At 41.7% G+C, this 16546-nt stretch overlaps 1 protein-coding gene across 3 annotated transcripts in view; it reads left to right on the top strand.

Moving 5' to 3' along the window:
* mfsd6b (major facilitator superfamily domain containing 6b) overlaps nucleotides 1-16546 on the top strand; it is a 61046-nt gene that overhangs the window by 38071 nt on the left and 6429 nt on the right. For all 3 annotated transcript variants that reach the window (XM_048534747.2, XM_048534746.2, XM_048534748.2), the window contains exons 2-4: nucleotides 6405-7965; nucleotides 12467-12564; nucleotides 16339-16500. In XM_048534747.2, the coding sequence (XP_048390704.1) occupies nucleotides 6440-7965; nucleotides 12467-12564; nucleotides 16339-16500 (1786 nt within the window). In that variant the 5' untranslated portion in view covers nucleotides 6405-6439. The remainder of the gene's footprint in view (nucleotides 1-6404; nucleotides 7966-12466; nucleotides 12565-16338; nucleotides 16501-16546) is intronic.

The raw sequence follows: 16546 nt of genomic DNA, 5'->3' as shown, positions 1-16546 counted from the left end.
TAAGACTCTGGTCAGACTGCATTTAGAATATTGTGAGCAGCTTTAGACCCCATATCTAAGGAAAGATGTGCTGGTGTTGGAGGCGGACCAGAAGAGGATTACAAGAATGCTTGAGGACTCGGGGCTATTCTCGAGAGAGCTTAGAAGGATGGGGGTGGGATTTGATTGAAACTTAAACAATAAGGAGAGGCATGAATAGAGTGGGCATGGAGAAGATGTTTCCACCAGTAGGACAGACTTGAGGGGAAGGCCTCAGAGTGAAGGAAACGTTAGAACTGAGATGAGGACGAATTTCTTCAGCCAGAGGGAGCTGAATCTGTGGAACTCATTGCCACGGAGGGGTGTGGAGGCCAAGTCATTGAGATTATTTAAGGCAGAGATAGATAGGTTCTTGATAATGGGGAAAAGAAAGGAGAATGGTGTGGAGGAACATATCAGCCGTGATTGAAAGGCAGAGAAGGTGGAATGGCTGAATGGCTAATTTCTGCTCAATGTCTTATAATGTCTTATGTTCTATTGGTCTTACAGTCATGCGGGTTTGTGGAAAGGAGGGATGTGGCAGAGGCAGTTGATTAGGTTATCTCAATGTTTATGACAAAGAAGTCTGTGATCACCTTGCTTCTTTTTGAAAGCAACAGTGGATAGGAGGAAGGTTTAAGAAGTTAGTTTGCATTCGGGAAAAAGCAAGGGGATGAGGCTATCTTTGCACTCCACAGTGTTTCCAGAATAGTGAGTAGGTTTACCAGGTGAGAACAGGATCCAGTAGTGTTTTCAATGGTTTCAGACAGATCTACTTTTGAACAGCTCAATCAGTTGTTCACCATGACCTTTCAAATGTGTGTCAAATGGATCCGAGAGTGGAGTTGACAGCTGTACCATGGGTAATGACTACCGTGAGACAGTAAAGTTATTATCAGAAACTAATACATCAAAAGGGAAGGTGAAAGAGCAGCTGAAGAAACCAGTAGCTACAGAAATGTTGTGGTGCAGGGAGAGGCTTTTGAAATTGAATTAGTTTTTTTTCCTAGGAATGGATATGGAAGGAGATTGGTTTGGGGCTTAGAAGCAAGGTGTGGTTGGAAAGTGATAAAAGGAAGTGATCAAGGATGGCCTTATTTGTAACTGATACATGATGAATTGTAAGACCACATGAAATGTCAAGGTCATGGGGGTGGCTGCAAATAACGGCTGTGGCATTAACATGGAGGTGAACTGAAGAGAGGAAACATGAGCTGAGATGGATATTGCAGTCACTGAGAGTGAGACATTGAGTACAGAGCCTGAATGAGGGAAGCAGTGAAGATGTTTTGGTGATTAGGCAGTACAGAATGATGATTTCAAAAGAGAAGCTTTGGTTCAGTTTGAGAATTTTTTAATCTGATAGTTGAGAATTTTCCCTAGTTTTCTCACCTCTTTTTACGTAGACAGTTGATATTGGACCAGTGATAATGGGAACTGCAGATGCTGGAGAATCCAAGATAACAAAGTGTGGAGCTGGATGAACACAACAGGCCAAGCAGCATCTCAGGAGCGCAAAAGCTGACGTTTCGGGCCTAGGCCCTTCATCAGAGAGGGGGATGGGGAGAGGGTTCTGGAATAAATAGGGAGAGAGGGGGAGGCGGACCGAAGATGGAGAGAAAACAAGATAGGTAGAGAGGAGAGTATAGGTGGGGAGGTAGGGAGGGGATAGGTCAGTCCAGGGAAGACGGACAGGTCAAGAGGCGGGATGAGGTGGTAGGTAGGAAATGGAGGTGCGGCTTGGGGTGGGAGGAAGGGATAGGTGAGAGGAAGAACAGGTTAGGGAGGCAGAGACAGGCTGGGCTGGTTTTGGGATGCAGTGGGGGGAGGGGATGAGACCACATGTGTTTGCAGCTAATTCATCCAGCTGGCAGAATTGATGGGTGAGACGAGACAGTGAGCATCAGTGTATTGGTAAACATGCAGCCATCAAAGCCAAAGTTGATTCTTTCCCCACACATCTTCACTTTGCAGCAGAAATCATGATCTCTGGCTGATTTTACTTTTCTCAGCTCTGTCCAACTGTGAAATCCAAAGCCATGTAGTCATGTTTGTTGCTGCATTTTTACATCAGAAAGCTGGAAATGGAACATAGGGTACAGTACAGGACAGGAATGGGCCCTTGGACCCATCGTGTTGTACTGAACATGACACCAAATCTTTTCTGTTCAGGGGTTTTCCCAGTCCCTTTTGAAAGTTCCATTGCACCTTTCTTCCCCACAACCTTTCACACCAGATCCTAAGTATTCACTGTGTTAAAGGTCCTTCCTCATTTTGCCACCTTTTTTTTTACAATTCCTTAAAACGGTGCCATTGGGGTTCTTGACCCAATGAGAACAATTTCTTCCTATTTAATCTGTTTAGAGTCCTCATCATATTGAACGTTTCTCGCAGAAGTCCCCTCCATCTTCACATCTAAGAGCAGCACCCCCAGCTTTTGCAATGTATCCAGGTATCTAAAATGTTTAATTCCTGGAGCTATTGTGGAAATTTTTTTTTGCACCTTCACTAAAACCTTCACATCCATCTTAAATGTGGTGTCCAGAGTTGAACACAGTAATCTAGTTGAGGTCAAACCAGTATTTTATAAAGATTCAACATTCCTTGAAAGTAAAAACAAAAGCCATGGGAGCTGCAGCAAAGACATAATGGGAACTGCAGATGCTGGAGAATCCAAGATAACAAAGTGTGGAGCTGGATGAACACAGCAGGCCAAGCAGCATCTCAGGAGCACAAAAGCTGGCATTTCGGGCCTAAACCCTTCATCAGAGAACTGTTTAGCCCTCGAGCCTACTCTGCTATTCATTGTAGTCGTGACTGACCTTTTATCCCAGATGTCCTTCCCTGCTAATTGCATTCCTACAGTCTGTCAATCTGTCAATCATAGTCTTCAATATACTCTAGGATTTAGCATCTACAACCCTCTAGGGAAGGTAGTTGCAAAAATACACAAACACCCGGTTAAAAACTTCCTTACTTTTGTACTCTATGCCTCTATTTATAAATCCCAGGATCCCACACCCTTCTTTAAGCACCTTCACAACCTATCCTTCTGCTTTCATTGAATTCTGCACAAATATTCTGGGTTTCTCCATTACAGCTTCCCATAGAGAATTGTACTTTCACATTTTATTGCCCCTCCCCACTGCTACCAAAATGCATTTCTTAACAGTTTGCTGCATTAATCTGTCACTTGCAATGTGTCCACTAGTCTATCAGTGTCGGTCCTTTAGAAATCTTACAGTTAATTACAGTATATTTCCGGAAAAGTAGTGGGCCTAGCAGTAACATTCAGAGTACACCTCTGTATACATTGCTCTAGACTGAATAGAAACTATCCTGTTTCCTGTCATTCAGTCGACCTTCTACTGCCAAGTCTATTATGTGGCACTTTCTCAAGTGTATTTTGGCAGCCTATGTACACCATATCAGCTACATTTCCTTTGTTAACATTATCAGTATCCTTTAAAAAAATGCTCAAATCAATTATTTAAATGTGAATTCCTATCTGAGTGACTGTTAATTTTCTTCTGGATTATTGTTTCTAAATGTTTCTAGCACCAAAGTCAATTTCTGTGTTTATCCTTACAGCTATTTTGAATAAAGGGTGTAACATTTTTCATTTCTGTGGTCCTCTGCTGCATCCCCTATCTAAGGAGCATTGAAAGGTTACGGTTAATATATTTCTACTGTTAACGCTTAGTCTCCTAAGTTTTTCCCTTACACTTCACTGAATCAGGTCCTGGTGACTCATCGACTTCAAGTACAGGCAACCTTTCTCATAACTTCTCTTCGTCAATTTTTAGCCATCAGTACTCACTACCTCCTCTTCCAGCATGGCAAGATTTTTCTTGGTAAAGACAATACTCATTTAATCCCCCAGGTATGCCCTGTGCCTCCATTCATATATCCATATTTTTGGCCTTTAATAGACGTAGTCCTCCCCTTGATACATTTTTATTAATTATATACCTTTAAAGACTTTTATATTGACTACCAGATATTTCTCATACTCTTATTTGTCTCCTGAGAATTATCCTGAACCTTTCCTCGAAACTCTTTTTCTCTGTCCCTTTCAGTTCTATTATGTCAAACAATTTGGATCCCTTAAGTACCCCATTAACACTACTGTATAGCTGTTGCATCTCTTTAATTTCCTTGTGAATTTACTGCTTTGTATTTAGTTCCACAGTTTGTTGGTCTTTAGAGCAATTTACTTCTGTGGTTTATTAACTGTAAACCAACAGATTCAGTCCTTGACTTCTCCAGAACATTCTATTTCTCCAGCCTTGTTTTATCTTCCTCAATACTCTAATGTGCCTCTTCCTTTCTTTACTTCCTGTTCTCTTCTGTGTCCAGAATATTGTGTTTCCCTGTCCAACCTTTCTTGAGCCGAGTCTCCTATATTGCCAAAACATCATCTTTCCACATGGCTATCTGCATCTGCAGCTTATCAACTTTGTTTATTACACTTCATGTGATTAATTTAACAAAACAAAATCTGTAATTAAAAGTCTAATGATGACCATGATCCATTGTCGATTGTCAGAAAACCCCATTTGGTCCAATAATGGCCTTCGGGAAGGAAACTGCCTGGTCTGGCCTACATGTGACTCTCCAGACCTACAGCAATGTGGTTGACTCTTAAACTGCCCTCTGGGCAATTTGAGATGGGCAGTAAATGCTGGCCTAAACAGTGATGCCCTCATTCCTTCAGTTATGAAAAAATATCTTTGAACTTAAAATCGCTAATACGTAGTATCCTTTCTTCAGATTTAAATTTCTGTTACAGACTTCAAAAGTGTTCAAATTTTAATTTTTTGTCTTTTGAATCTCATTTTCTCTCTTCCTTAAGTCAGTTTTGGGACCCCCCACCCCGCTTTCTTTTTCTCTGCCTGATGCAGTATAATATTCACCCACTCTAATGTATACTTGCACTGTTAATTTTCCAATCATTCGGTCTGACTGAATATGGGCTACCCAGTTATTTGTGTTGCTCATTGGGTTCAGATGTTCTCTTTCCTGGCAATTACATTATCACCTCAAATTTGCAGCACACAAGATCATTCTGAGAAAACGAGCAAAGTCAAATCGAACCAACACTAAATGCTGCTTGTTGCTGGATTAAAGCAGATTATCGCTTTTCACTTAGAATTGTTTATTTTGTAGACATCTTTCTCCAACATCTTCGATCCTCTTCATCTTACGTCACCCTGTCCCAGTGTAAAACTAAATGGGCATTGCACACTTGTTGCTTAACGCAGTGGTTATTCATCATCTGTAACTCAATTGGTGTATTTGAGCAGGCTGTTTTACCATGGGAAACAACAGGTCCCACCCTGATTCTGACCTCACATTCTGTGTATGTGAATGGGTGAATATGTTACAAGAAAGCAAAGCTTAATTCCCAGGCCTTATCCAAAGTGATTAGGCCAGTTGTAGCTTCACTGACAAGTTCAGTTCACTCAGGACAGACTGGTGGTCGGGCTTAAGACCTCACTGATTTGTATGACCTAGCTGATCGTTTCATTTGCAAGCTAAACCCACGTGAAACTCACTTGTTATTTTTCAGTTTCTCAACCAGGATTGAAATTGCAACTTAAAAGATAATAAAAGAGAATGCCTGGTTTCTCAGTAATTAATGACATAAGGACAAACCAATTTTTTTTTCAAAACACATGCTGCATGATTGTATTCTGCAATTTCATTAGACTATCATTAATTATTAAGAAGCAGATAATGTCATATTTATTTTGAAAATTGGATTTTCATCTAGCGCTCCATCTCAAGATGAAATATTTAATATTTCTATTTCTGATGGATGGTTACAAGAAATCTTCTGTTGAAGCTGCGCAGCAACCCAAAGCTTTCTGCACAGGCCAATGACAAATCAGCCCCTTCAGTTGATCACATGACATTGTTAACGATTCTGTGTACTGAGATGAATGGGTGGCACATGAACACAAAAGAGCACATTGTTTGCAAGCACTGTGTTTGAGCTCTAAAACCAATAGAAAAATTTGTGATCTTGTTTATGCTTGCTGTACTGGTATAATTGATTATAATCAGATTCCTAACTGCCGGTAATTGTTGGAAGTTCGGGTATGCATTCCAGACAGATTCCACGTCCTCAGCTTTGTCAGGGGACATTTCAAAAACATGTTTTTGGTTTAGAAATTAAAGACACAGATAAATGACTTCCGTTCAATAAATGGAGTAGGTGTATAATTTGTTGAACTTTGTCTTTTTTAACCATCCAACTTGACACTGACAATTAAAAATAAGGCAGTTTTTCCTGAAATCTATTAGCAATACTATGTTGAATTTAAGGCTTTAGTTTTAAATTCATGTAAAGAATTTTCTAAATGTCTCCTTTTCATTTGTAGACTAGTGAAGGAATCTGAACACACTTCAGTTAACTATGGCGAGTGATGACAAAGTTGCTATCCTTTCTGATGATGAAGAGGACCAGAAAAGAAAGTATATTCTTTCTGAACCTTTCAACACTGTGTCAACAGAAGCAAGGAATGACCCACCAACTAATCCTACCCATTTGGAAACAGAAGCAACAGAAACAGAGGAACAGGATTGGTTAGAGAGACGCTGTATAAAAATAAGTAATGACCTTCTTATTTCCAAAGTGTTTTACTTCTTCTGTTACTCTGGGTATGGATCATTGTACCCATTGTTACCTGTATATTATAAACAGCTTGGTATCTTGGCCAGCCAAGGTGGACTTCTCATGGGAATAATGTATTTTATTGAATTCTGCAGTGCACCGTTCTGGGGAGTCATAGCAGATCGATTTAGAAAAGGCAAAATTGTCCTTCTCTTTTCAGTCATGTGTTGGATTGCCTTCAACCTGGGAATTGGTTTTGTGAAACCTGCCTCCATGAAGTGTGAGTCAAAGAATCCAGTGCCTACCACATCAGCTTCAAATTTCTCTACTCTTTCAGCATTACCCACGACTGCATCTACAAACCACTTTGACTCAACCGAGTCGAATAAAAGTCGGGTGCAGAGGGAGACTTTCACAAGCCAACCTTTTGGATACATGGGTAATCTTAGCGCTTCATTTACCTCGGTCAGTTCAGAAGAAGGTCATGTTTTACAGAAAAGAGCTGTTCCAAGTGCTGAGAATTCAACAGCAACCATAAATGCCAACAGGATGTCATATTTCACCACGGCCAGCAGTACATCCGCCAAAACTCTCCAGCCCACCAAATTGATCACTTATGACTCGGCAGAAGTTGAAAATATTTTCTTACTAATATTGTTGGTGGTTATCGTTGGAGAATTTTTCAGTGCACCAGCAGTCACTATCGTAGACACTGTTACCCTGCAGTACCTTGGTAAACACAGAGATCGCTATGGATTGCAGCGAATGTGGGGTTCCTTAGGATGGGGCATTACCATGCTGGCAGTTGGCATCTCAATTGACCACACGCACATTGAGGTTTCTGTTCAGGGTCAGGGCTGTCAGATACCTGATTACAAGAATTACAGGATAACCTTTATTGTTTTTGGAGTTTTAATGTCCATAACACTAATTGTGTCAACCCAATTCAGATTTGACTACAGTCACTTAAAACCTGACGAAAATAAAAGTAAAGAATTTATTGAAATTCAACGAGTGGCTCATAATCCTTCAGTGGAAGATTCTGGAGTCACAAATAATGCTGAAGAATCCAAGAGTACAGGAACGAAAACATTTGAATTTAGGCAGCTCCTGAGAATAATTTGCAGTGTGCAATATGGTTCTGTACTATTTGTGGCCTCGTTCATGGGCTTTGGTTATGGCTTTGTGTTTACATTCCTCTACTGGCATCTGGAAGACTTGAATGGGACAACTACACTTTTTGGAATCTGCTCAGTCCTCAGTCATGTATCAGAACTGACTGCTTACTTCTTCAGTCACAAGTTCATTGAACTGGTCGGTCACATTAGGTAAGCTGCTATATTCAGTTTCCCCTTGCCTGATACAGTACACAGTTATAAACAAGACTTATAAACGAGGTGACAAGACTCAGTCTGTTTAAAGACAGTAGTTTTGTACTGAAGGAAATTTATGCTCGAGGGCTTCATTTGTCTGGGGCTAAACTGAAACCCAAAAGCAGTGTGGTTTTTCAATCAAAATACTAATTATAAACAAATTCATAAACAAAGTATTAACATGTCCTGAATTTTCACTCCAAGGTAATGTGCAGTGGTGGGAAATTTTCAGGCTTGCTGCGCCTGTCTTAAAAAGGTTTCATGAGGGGTAGCATCATCGTTCTAGAGTGGGGATAGATGTCAGATACAGTTGGACTCACTGCACCTGGATCTAGACTGGAGGCACCCACAGGGACTGCTAAGAGCCAAGGCAGGGTGGTTAAAATGTCTGTGTCAGTTTGCTAGAATTTGGATCCAGTTGTGTTTGTTTGATTTTAGCCTTCACCTCTCACACTCATTCATACTTAATCCATGCCAACGTACTTAACCATGCACTCCAGTCATCCCAATGGTTCTTTGTACAGCCTATGCCAAGTTAATGCCAACTCATACCAAACCAGGCCTTATTCACTGTCCTTTGCTGTGATATTTTTCATGTCATTTCACTCAATATCCACTCTGGGCAGATGTCAGGAGCCATGCAAAGATGAAACAAAATGAAATTCTGAATATCTATTACAGCCGGGCAGGACCTACACGTTTAATGGCAGGGCCTGGGGTAAGCATTTTAGAACCGAGGGACGAGGCGTTCAGGTACATAATTCTTTAAACTTTGTGTCACATACAGGGTAGTTAAAAAAGCATTTAGCATACTTGGCTTTGTTGCTCACTCCCTTGAGTGTAGGAGTTGGGATGTCATAATGAGATTGTATAGGACATTGGTGAGGCATCTTCTGGAGTACTGTGTCCAGTTCTGGTCACTCTGCTATAAGGACATCATTAGGCTAGAGAGGGTTCAGAAGAGATTTACCAGGATGTTGCTGGGTATGAAATGTTTGAGCTATAAAGAAAGGCTGGCTGGGCCGGGACTTTTTCACTGGAGTGTAGGAGGTTGCGAGGTGACCTTATAGAAGTTTATAAAATCATAAGGGGAATAGGGAGGATTAATGGTCAGTGTCTTTTCCCTAGGATCAGGGATTTCAAGACAAGGGGGGATATTTTTAAGGTGAGAGGAGAGAGATTTAAAAAACATGAGGGGCTTTTTGTTTACTCAGTAGGGTGGTTCATGTGTGGAATGAACTTCCTGAGGAAGTGGTGGATGCGGGCACAGGTACAATGTTTAAAAGATATTTGGTTAAATACATGAATAGAACAGGTTTGGAGGGACGTAGGCCAGGTGCAGGGAGGTGGGACTAGATTAGTTTGAGATTATGTTTGGCATGGACAGGTTGGACCGAAGGGCCTGTTTCTCACTTTATGATTGTATGACTCCGCTATTTCAAATCACTCTCATTCATAAAAGCCAAATACATTTAAAACTTCTCAAATACTTAATCCTTTCCAAAAACAAAAATTATCTGTATCATCCACATGTATCAACATCAAAGCCAACTAATCCTTTAATGAATTCTTGGATCTATTATTCTAACTGTGACCTAATCTTCTAACCACTGTGTCAATGCTAGATTGTGAAAAGGAGTCAAGCAAAAACAATGCTATTAGGATTATACTTAAGGTGCAGTTCCAAATAGCTTTTGAAATGTCAAGGACAGATTTATTTCAACTTACAAACAGAGACAGACTGTTTTCTTCCCTTCGAAAATAAAAGGACATGGATTTAAATAACTTCTTAGCTTGACAGCTCCACAAATCTTCTCCACCCTTTTCAAACATTTATATTCTACCCCAAAAAACTGTAACTCATTTACTGTTTGGTAAGACCTTCAGTTCAGCAACATTGGGTTCTGCTTGAACTCAGCAATGGCCTTTTGGGATTTGGGTTTCCCTTATGTATCAGCCATGTCCTGCTTTTTATTCCCCTAATGGTGAAAACGGGATTTAAAAACATATTGTTTTTGGAATATGGGAATTGCTGGCTAAACTGGAGTTTACTGTCCATCCTAATTGCCTTGGAGAAGGGGATGGTGAGTTGCTGCCTTGAACCGGCAATATGTTCTGAAGTCAAGGTGTTGTGTGGTTTGTAGATGTTGGGTTCCCACTCATCTAAGACCCTTCACCTTTTAAGTGATACAGATTGCAGTTTGAAAGGAGCAGTTGCAGTCAGTAATAGCAGTAGGATTTTTGGATCTGGGTTCCCAGCACCATTTTGGATAAACTGCAAAGTCTTCACAACCTCATGAAAATCTAGGCCAGTGTTTGTTTATCTACCCTGAAAACATTTGAATGTTTTTTAACATCTGATTTACCATTGTGACAGAATGAACAAATCTCACAGAATTTACACCACAGAACGGTTGGTCTGTAAATTTTTGTTCAGCTTGCAGTAGCCCACTCTAAAATGCACTTCTCTGATTCATTGGAGAGATTCTTTAATATCTGTTGAAAAATGTAATTTTAACAGTCAAAAATGGAAGGGTTTGGTTTGTGTGGGATTGTGGTGGTGGGGGTTGGTGGGTTGGGGGGTGCAGAGTCACTAAAAAGCAAAACACTTGAATTGCTCACTTCCTGTTTTCATGAAGTCAGGTAAAGGATTTGGTGAACAATCTCTAGTCAGGTCGTGATTGGGTCATTTAAATAAACATACGAAATTGTCTGGTCTCATTTTAAGAATAAGTCTAATTCAAACCACAATCAGCTTGATTTCCCTGGTGTCAGGAATTCCAGCTGATGGAAGAGGATAGGACGCTTTAAAGGTCCCTCTAGAGGCTCCCTACCCTGCGAGAATTAGTCAAAGGCATTTATTGTCTTGTCCAGGAAAAGCAGGAGTGCTTTCCACAGACCAAATGAGTTACTATTTAGAGCGAGGGCCAAGGAAGGAAATTCCATTGGAGGGAGAGGCGCACAGTTAGATAGGGAGGATTTTATTTGGGGATTCGGTCAAGGCAGGAGTTGGACCCAGGTGGTGGACAGAGTGAGTGTGTGGGCTCTTGATCCTGGAAGCGCTGAGGGTGGTAAAGCCAGAGACTTTGTGTTTGAAGGATTGCACTCGCCTGTCAGAGATCAGATATCTTGGAGGAGTCGTGCAGAGCATTAATTGCTTTGGAGAAGATTAGACGTCTGTGTGGGAGGTGCATGGGCGTGGTGTATATTCGAGACCTGTGGTGAAGAGAGGTCAAATGTTATGTGCCAGGCCTAGGACCAGTAGGTGAAGGCTGCAGAGAATGTTGGTGTAGTGTGTGCTTTTAGATATGTCTCAGGTAGTTGTTTGGATCCAGGAGGAAAGTGCAAAGGCATTTATCTCCTGACTCCACCATCTAACTCTTGCCGAAGATAGCCCAATGGTTGGAAAACCCAGCTAAGTGCAGTTACAGCCAACTATATAAATGACAATAAGGTTAGCAGCTTCATTATCATACTTTAAACAGAGTGGATTGGGAACCCATTCACGTACCAGTCTCAGGTAACGACAGACAAATGAATAGGTTGGAGACACGTCTGGGGTGGGCTATCTGTTTCTTAGACCTTAACTCTCCCAGTGGTACAGAACTGCCTATTTTTAACGTCAAATCTATGTAATTCCTCTGATGCATCTGACTCAATACCACTTTCACAGATACACATTCGAGTCAGTGGAATTCAGTATAGGGTGCTGCATTTAATGGACAGCTGATTTGATCCTGCCCATTTTACACCATTGTCCCATTCTGCTCCATATTCTTACTCAACAAGGAATGTTAACATTGGGGAGTGGAATGCTACATTTCAGCCGTTCAGTGTCAGCACCAAGTACAGGATAATGAATAAAGTTTCCTCCATTATGCTTCAACATCGGTATTGTACCTCTCCTGCATAAGTGTAGCAGTTCCTTTCCCACACCTACTACCTTGTATTCTCTGTGATTGGCATTTCCAGTTTGTGCCATTTTTACAGATGGTTTTGTGTTTTGGGCCTATTTTTGACAAGCAACTGAAATGGGCCTGGTCAATGTAATTTATACTGGAGGCTTGTAACCACAAGAAACTGAGCTTGAAATAAATCTAAAGGCAATGTTTACACCACTGCTCCATGTGATCCCTTTGTGTAGACTATTATTATAAGAGGTAACTTGTTCTTGCATTGATTATCTATTATGCCATTGGTACCTGGATGGGTCAGCTAATAGATCCATCCACCTGTGATCAGATTCAGTTTGGTGGATAAAATCTATCTGCTGGTAGCTGTTGCTTACTTTGTCACCTCCGGCACTCAGAGGACAGATGCACCAAAAAAGATTTCTCATGTACACATTTCACCTCTCTCAGCAGTGTTTCAGATTTCAGAAATTGGGGTTAACATACTTGGATTATTTCCAGCGAAGCCAATGCTTTGTTGTTAACTGCTTCTACTTCTGTTCCAGGGTATTGTACGTTGGCCTGGCCTGTAACACGGCTCGTTTCTTGTATATATCTTATTTGGAAAATGCATGGTATGTGCTCCCCATGGAGGTGTTACAAGGTAAGAACAATGTCAAGAAAATTTCGAAACCTTCACACATGGCAAAAGGAAATAATTATAATGTTCTTCCCTGAAATATCAACCCAAAAGCTGTTGAGTAAAATGGTTCCTCCGCTTGCTACCATTAGAGGAGCAGAAGTAGGTAAGTAGGACCAACATTTTCACTTCTGCAGGCCAAGAAATCCTCCTTTCTTTCCTGCTACTGACTGACTATCTCATGTTTACAGAGCATGTTGCTATGACCTTGAGTTCACTGCCAGAAAGGGTGGCAGAAGTAGACTAAGTAATGCCAAAAATCACACAACACCAGGTTCCCGTCAAACAGGATTGCCTGAAATCACAAGTGTTTTGGAGGGCAGCCTCTTCGTCAGGTGCAGTGAGAGGAGAGCACGCAGACACAGAGTTTATAGGCAGAGAGAGATGAAGGGCAGAGAGATGAAAGGATCATACAACTTGTGTGAGTGGGGTGAACAAACCTAAAATGGCTGACTGGCTTCCTCCTGTTGAATCTTTAATCATTTATACATTCCTGCATTCTAGAAATTGCAGAAGCAGGATATGGAGAACTCTGTTATAAAAGGAGATGCGCGTTTCGATTGATTAAGATGCAAATTCCAGAATCTGTTTCATGTCACTGCCCCGAGATTATTAATCAGTGTCTGCCTAACTTTCAAACAGGCAGGGCGATAGGAATATACAAACAGTAACACCTCCATTCGGACACTGAATTGTAGTTGTGAGGCCTTGTTCAGAATCTGTCTCAGAGTTTTGATCTGGAATCCAATTGGTTTTATTCGTAAAGCAGGAATTTATAAAGTGCCACACTTACTGTCTGTGACCACAAATTGTGTGTTCCTTGAACAAAATAGTACTTATCCGCAAATAAACAAATATCTCAGATGAAATGGTTCATCCCATAGGCGTGTGTGTGTGTGTGTGTGTGTGTGTGTGTGAGAGAGAGCATGTTTGTTTGTGTGTGTCTGTGTGTGCGAGAGAGAGAGAAAGAATGTGTGTGTGAGTGAGAGACAGTGATAAGTAATCTAAAGCTGTACAAACTAATTAAGGTAGAGAGATTATAACAATTTATCCAAGTGAAGCTGTCAAAACAGGACAGTGAGGAAGATTTTACGGATACAGAAGTGTGGTGGGTCAACCTGTAGCGCAACATGAATCCAAGATCCCAGTTGAGACCAGCCTCATGGGTGTAGAATTTGGCTATCAGTCTCTGCTCGGTGATTCTGCATTGTTGTGTATCTCAAAGTCTGCCGTGGATCACGCAGATTGGAAGCCGAATGCCCTTGGCTGCTGAAGTGCTCCCGCACTGAGAGGGAACACTCCTGTCTGGTGGGTGTTGCGCGGTGTCCATTCATCTGTTGTCATAGCGTATGCATGGTCTCACCAATATACCATGCATCCTTGCCTGCAGCATATGACATAGACAACACTGGCCAAATCACACAAGTACGTGCCGTGAATGTGGTGAATTGTGTTCGCACGTGTGATGGTAGTGTCCATGTTGATTATCTGACATGCCTTGCATGGTTTGCCATGGCAGAGTCGTGTTGTCCTGGAGGCTGGGTAGTTTGCTGCGAACGATTGTCCATTTAAGGTTTGGTGGTTGTTTGAAGGTGAGAAGTGGAGGCTTGGGGAAGATCTTGGCAAGATGCTCAATGTCATTGATGACATGTTGAAGGCTGCAAAGAAAATGGCATAATTTCTATGCTCCAGGGAATTACTGGACAACGAAGGGTACTCTATCGGTCGTATCTTGTATCTGAGGAGGTCGTTGCGTTTTTCACTGTGGCACGTCAGAACTGGCAATTGATGAGCATTGTATCCTATGCCTATGAGGGCATCTGTCACATTCCTCCTTATCTGAGCACAGGGCTTAGCTGTCGGGGCTGCTCTTTTTAATATATAGTGGGTGGAAGCTAGAGAAGTGCAGCATGGTGAGTTTATCTGTGGGTTTTGTGGTAGAGTGAGGAAATGATATGTCTGTCCTTGATGGAGGTAAGCGTGTCCTAGAATGAGACTGATTCTGAAGAGTAGTCCATGGTAAGTCTGAACGTGGGATAAAACTTGTTGATATCACTATGTAGGTGTTTCTGTGATTCCTCACCATGACTCCAAAGGGAGAAAATATCGTCTCCGTATTTGGTGTATAGTGTTGGCTGGAGGTCCTGCGCCACAAAGTCTTGCTGAAGCTTATGTATGAAAACGTTGGCGTATTTGGGTGCAAGTATCATTCCCATGGTTCTTCTGGATGAAGAGCTGGTTGTTGAAGGTGAAGATGTCATGGTCGAGGATGCAGCAGATGTAGGCTGGTGTCCGGAAATTGGCAGTTGTTGGTGTTGAGTACTGAGGCTGTTGCAGCAGTGCTATCGTTGCGGGGGATGTTGTGTTGCAACTGAAGCTGTGTGCTCCTTGTACGATGGGTTTCAAGATGCCCTTGACATAGCCAGAGAGCTTCTCACACAGGGTCCCGTTGCCTGATACAGTGGGATGTCCAAGTGTGTTGGCTTTGTGTATCTTCAGAAGTTCTTGCATGGGGAACCTCTGCTGCCTTCTGCTTCTATCGCAACACCACAGATTTGGCACAGAAACTCAGCACCCACAGACCAGTTGAACCAGGAACATTCCTCGTTACAACGGATGTTTCAGCACTCTACACCAGCAGCTGCAGGACAATTTTGGCCACAACACCACACAACCCTACCATGGCAATCTCTGCAAGGCATGTTGGATCATGACATGAATGCTACCGTCACATGTGGGAACACCACCTGCCACATACACAGCAGGTACTCATGTGACGTGGCCAGTGTTGTCTATTGCATACACTGCAGCCAAGGATAACACTTTCAGAATAAAACCAGCCTGATTCCAGATCAAAACTCTGAGACAGATTCTGAACAAGGCCTCACAACTACAGTTCACTGTCTGAATGGAGATGTTACCGTTTGTATATTCGCTCTGCCTGTTTGAAGTTTGGAAAGTTAGGCAGACACTGATTAATAATCTCGGGGCAGTGACATGAAACAGATTCTGGAATTTGCATCTTAATCAATCGAAACGCGCATCTCCTTTTATAACAGAGTTCTCCATATCCTGCTTCTGCAATTTCTAGAATGCAGGTATGTATAAATGATTAAAGATTCAACAGGAGGAAGCCAGTCAGCCATTTTAGGTTTGTTCACTCCACTCACACAAGTTGTATGATCCTTTCATCTCTCTGCCCTTCATCTCTCTCTGCCTATAAACTCTGTGTCTGCGTGCTCTCCTCTCACTGCACCTGACGAAGAGGCTGCCCTCCAAAACACTTGTGATGTCAAACAAACCTGTTTGCTGCACCTGGTGTCATGTGATTTTTGACATTGTCTACCCCAGACTAACACCAGCTCCTCCACACCACAGTTTAAGTAATAATGTCCAAAGGGGAAACTATTATGCTTGAAGGTGAAAATAGTATGTGGCTGTGGAGCTTTAGGCTATTTAACTAGATCTTTCAAAGATCTGGCACAGGCACAACAGGCAGTGTTCCTTCTCTGCTGTATCTTGTCAAGAAAATACCTTCGACAAATTGCAAGCATTAGAAAAAAAGAGATGCCGTTCATTGAATTGAAACCATAAATCTGATTGTTTTGGTTTTCTTGCTGCCTTAGAAAAGTAGGCCTTTTCGTTCAAATATGTAAAGCAATGCATGTCTGAACATTAAAACTATATATTCCAATATGTAAATAAATCAAATCTTGAAAAGAATTTTCTTATATGCAGGTGTTACCCATGCATCTGTATGGGCTGCATGCATCTCCTATCTCAGTGCAGCTGTACCTCCCGCATTAAGGACTTCTACCCAGGGAATTTTACAAGGACTGCATTTGGGTTTGGGCCGAGGCTGTGGTGCCATGGTAGGGGGAGTAATGGTAAATGCCTTTGGTAAGTATTGACATGATGGACTTTTTTCTATTTTTCCTGTCTTGGC

This window comes from Stegostoma tigrinum, chromosome 7 (genome assembly GCF_030684315.1).
Source record: "Stegostoma tigrinum isolate sSteTig4 chromosome 7, sSteTig4.hap1, whole genome shotgun sequence".
Taxonomy (NCBI): domain Eukaryota; kingdom Metazoa; phylum Chordata; class Chondrichthyes; order Orectolobiformes; family Stegostomatidae; genus Stegostoma; species Stegostoma tigrinum.
This window is presented reverse-complemented; position numbering and strand designations above follow the sequence as displayed.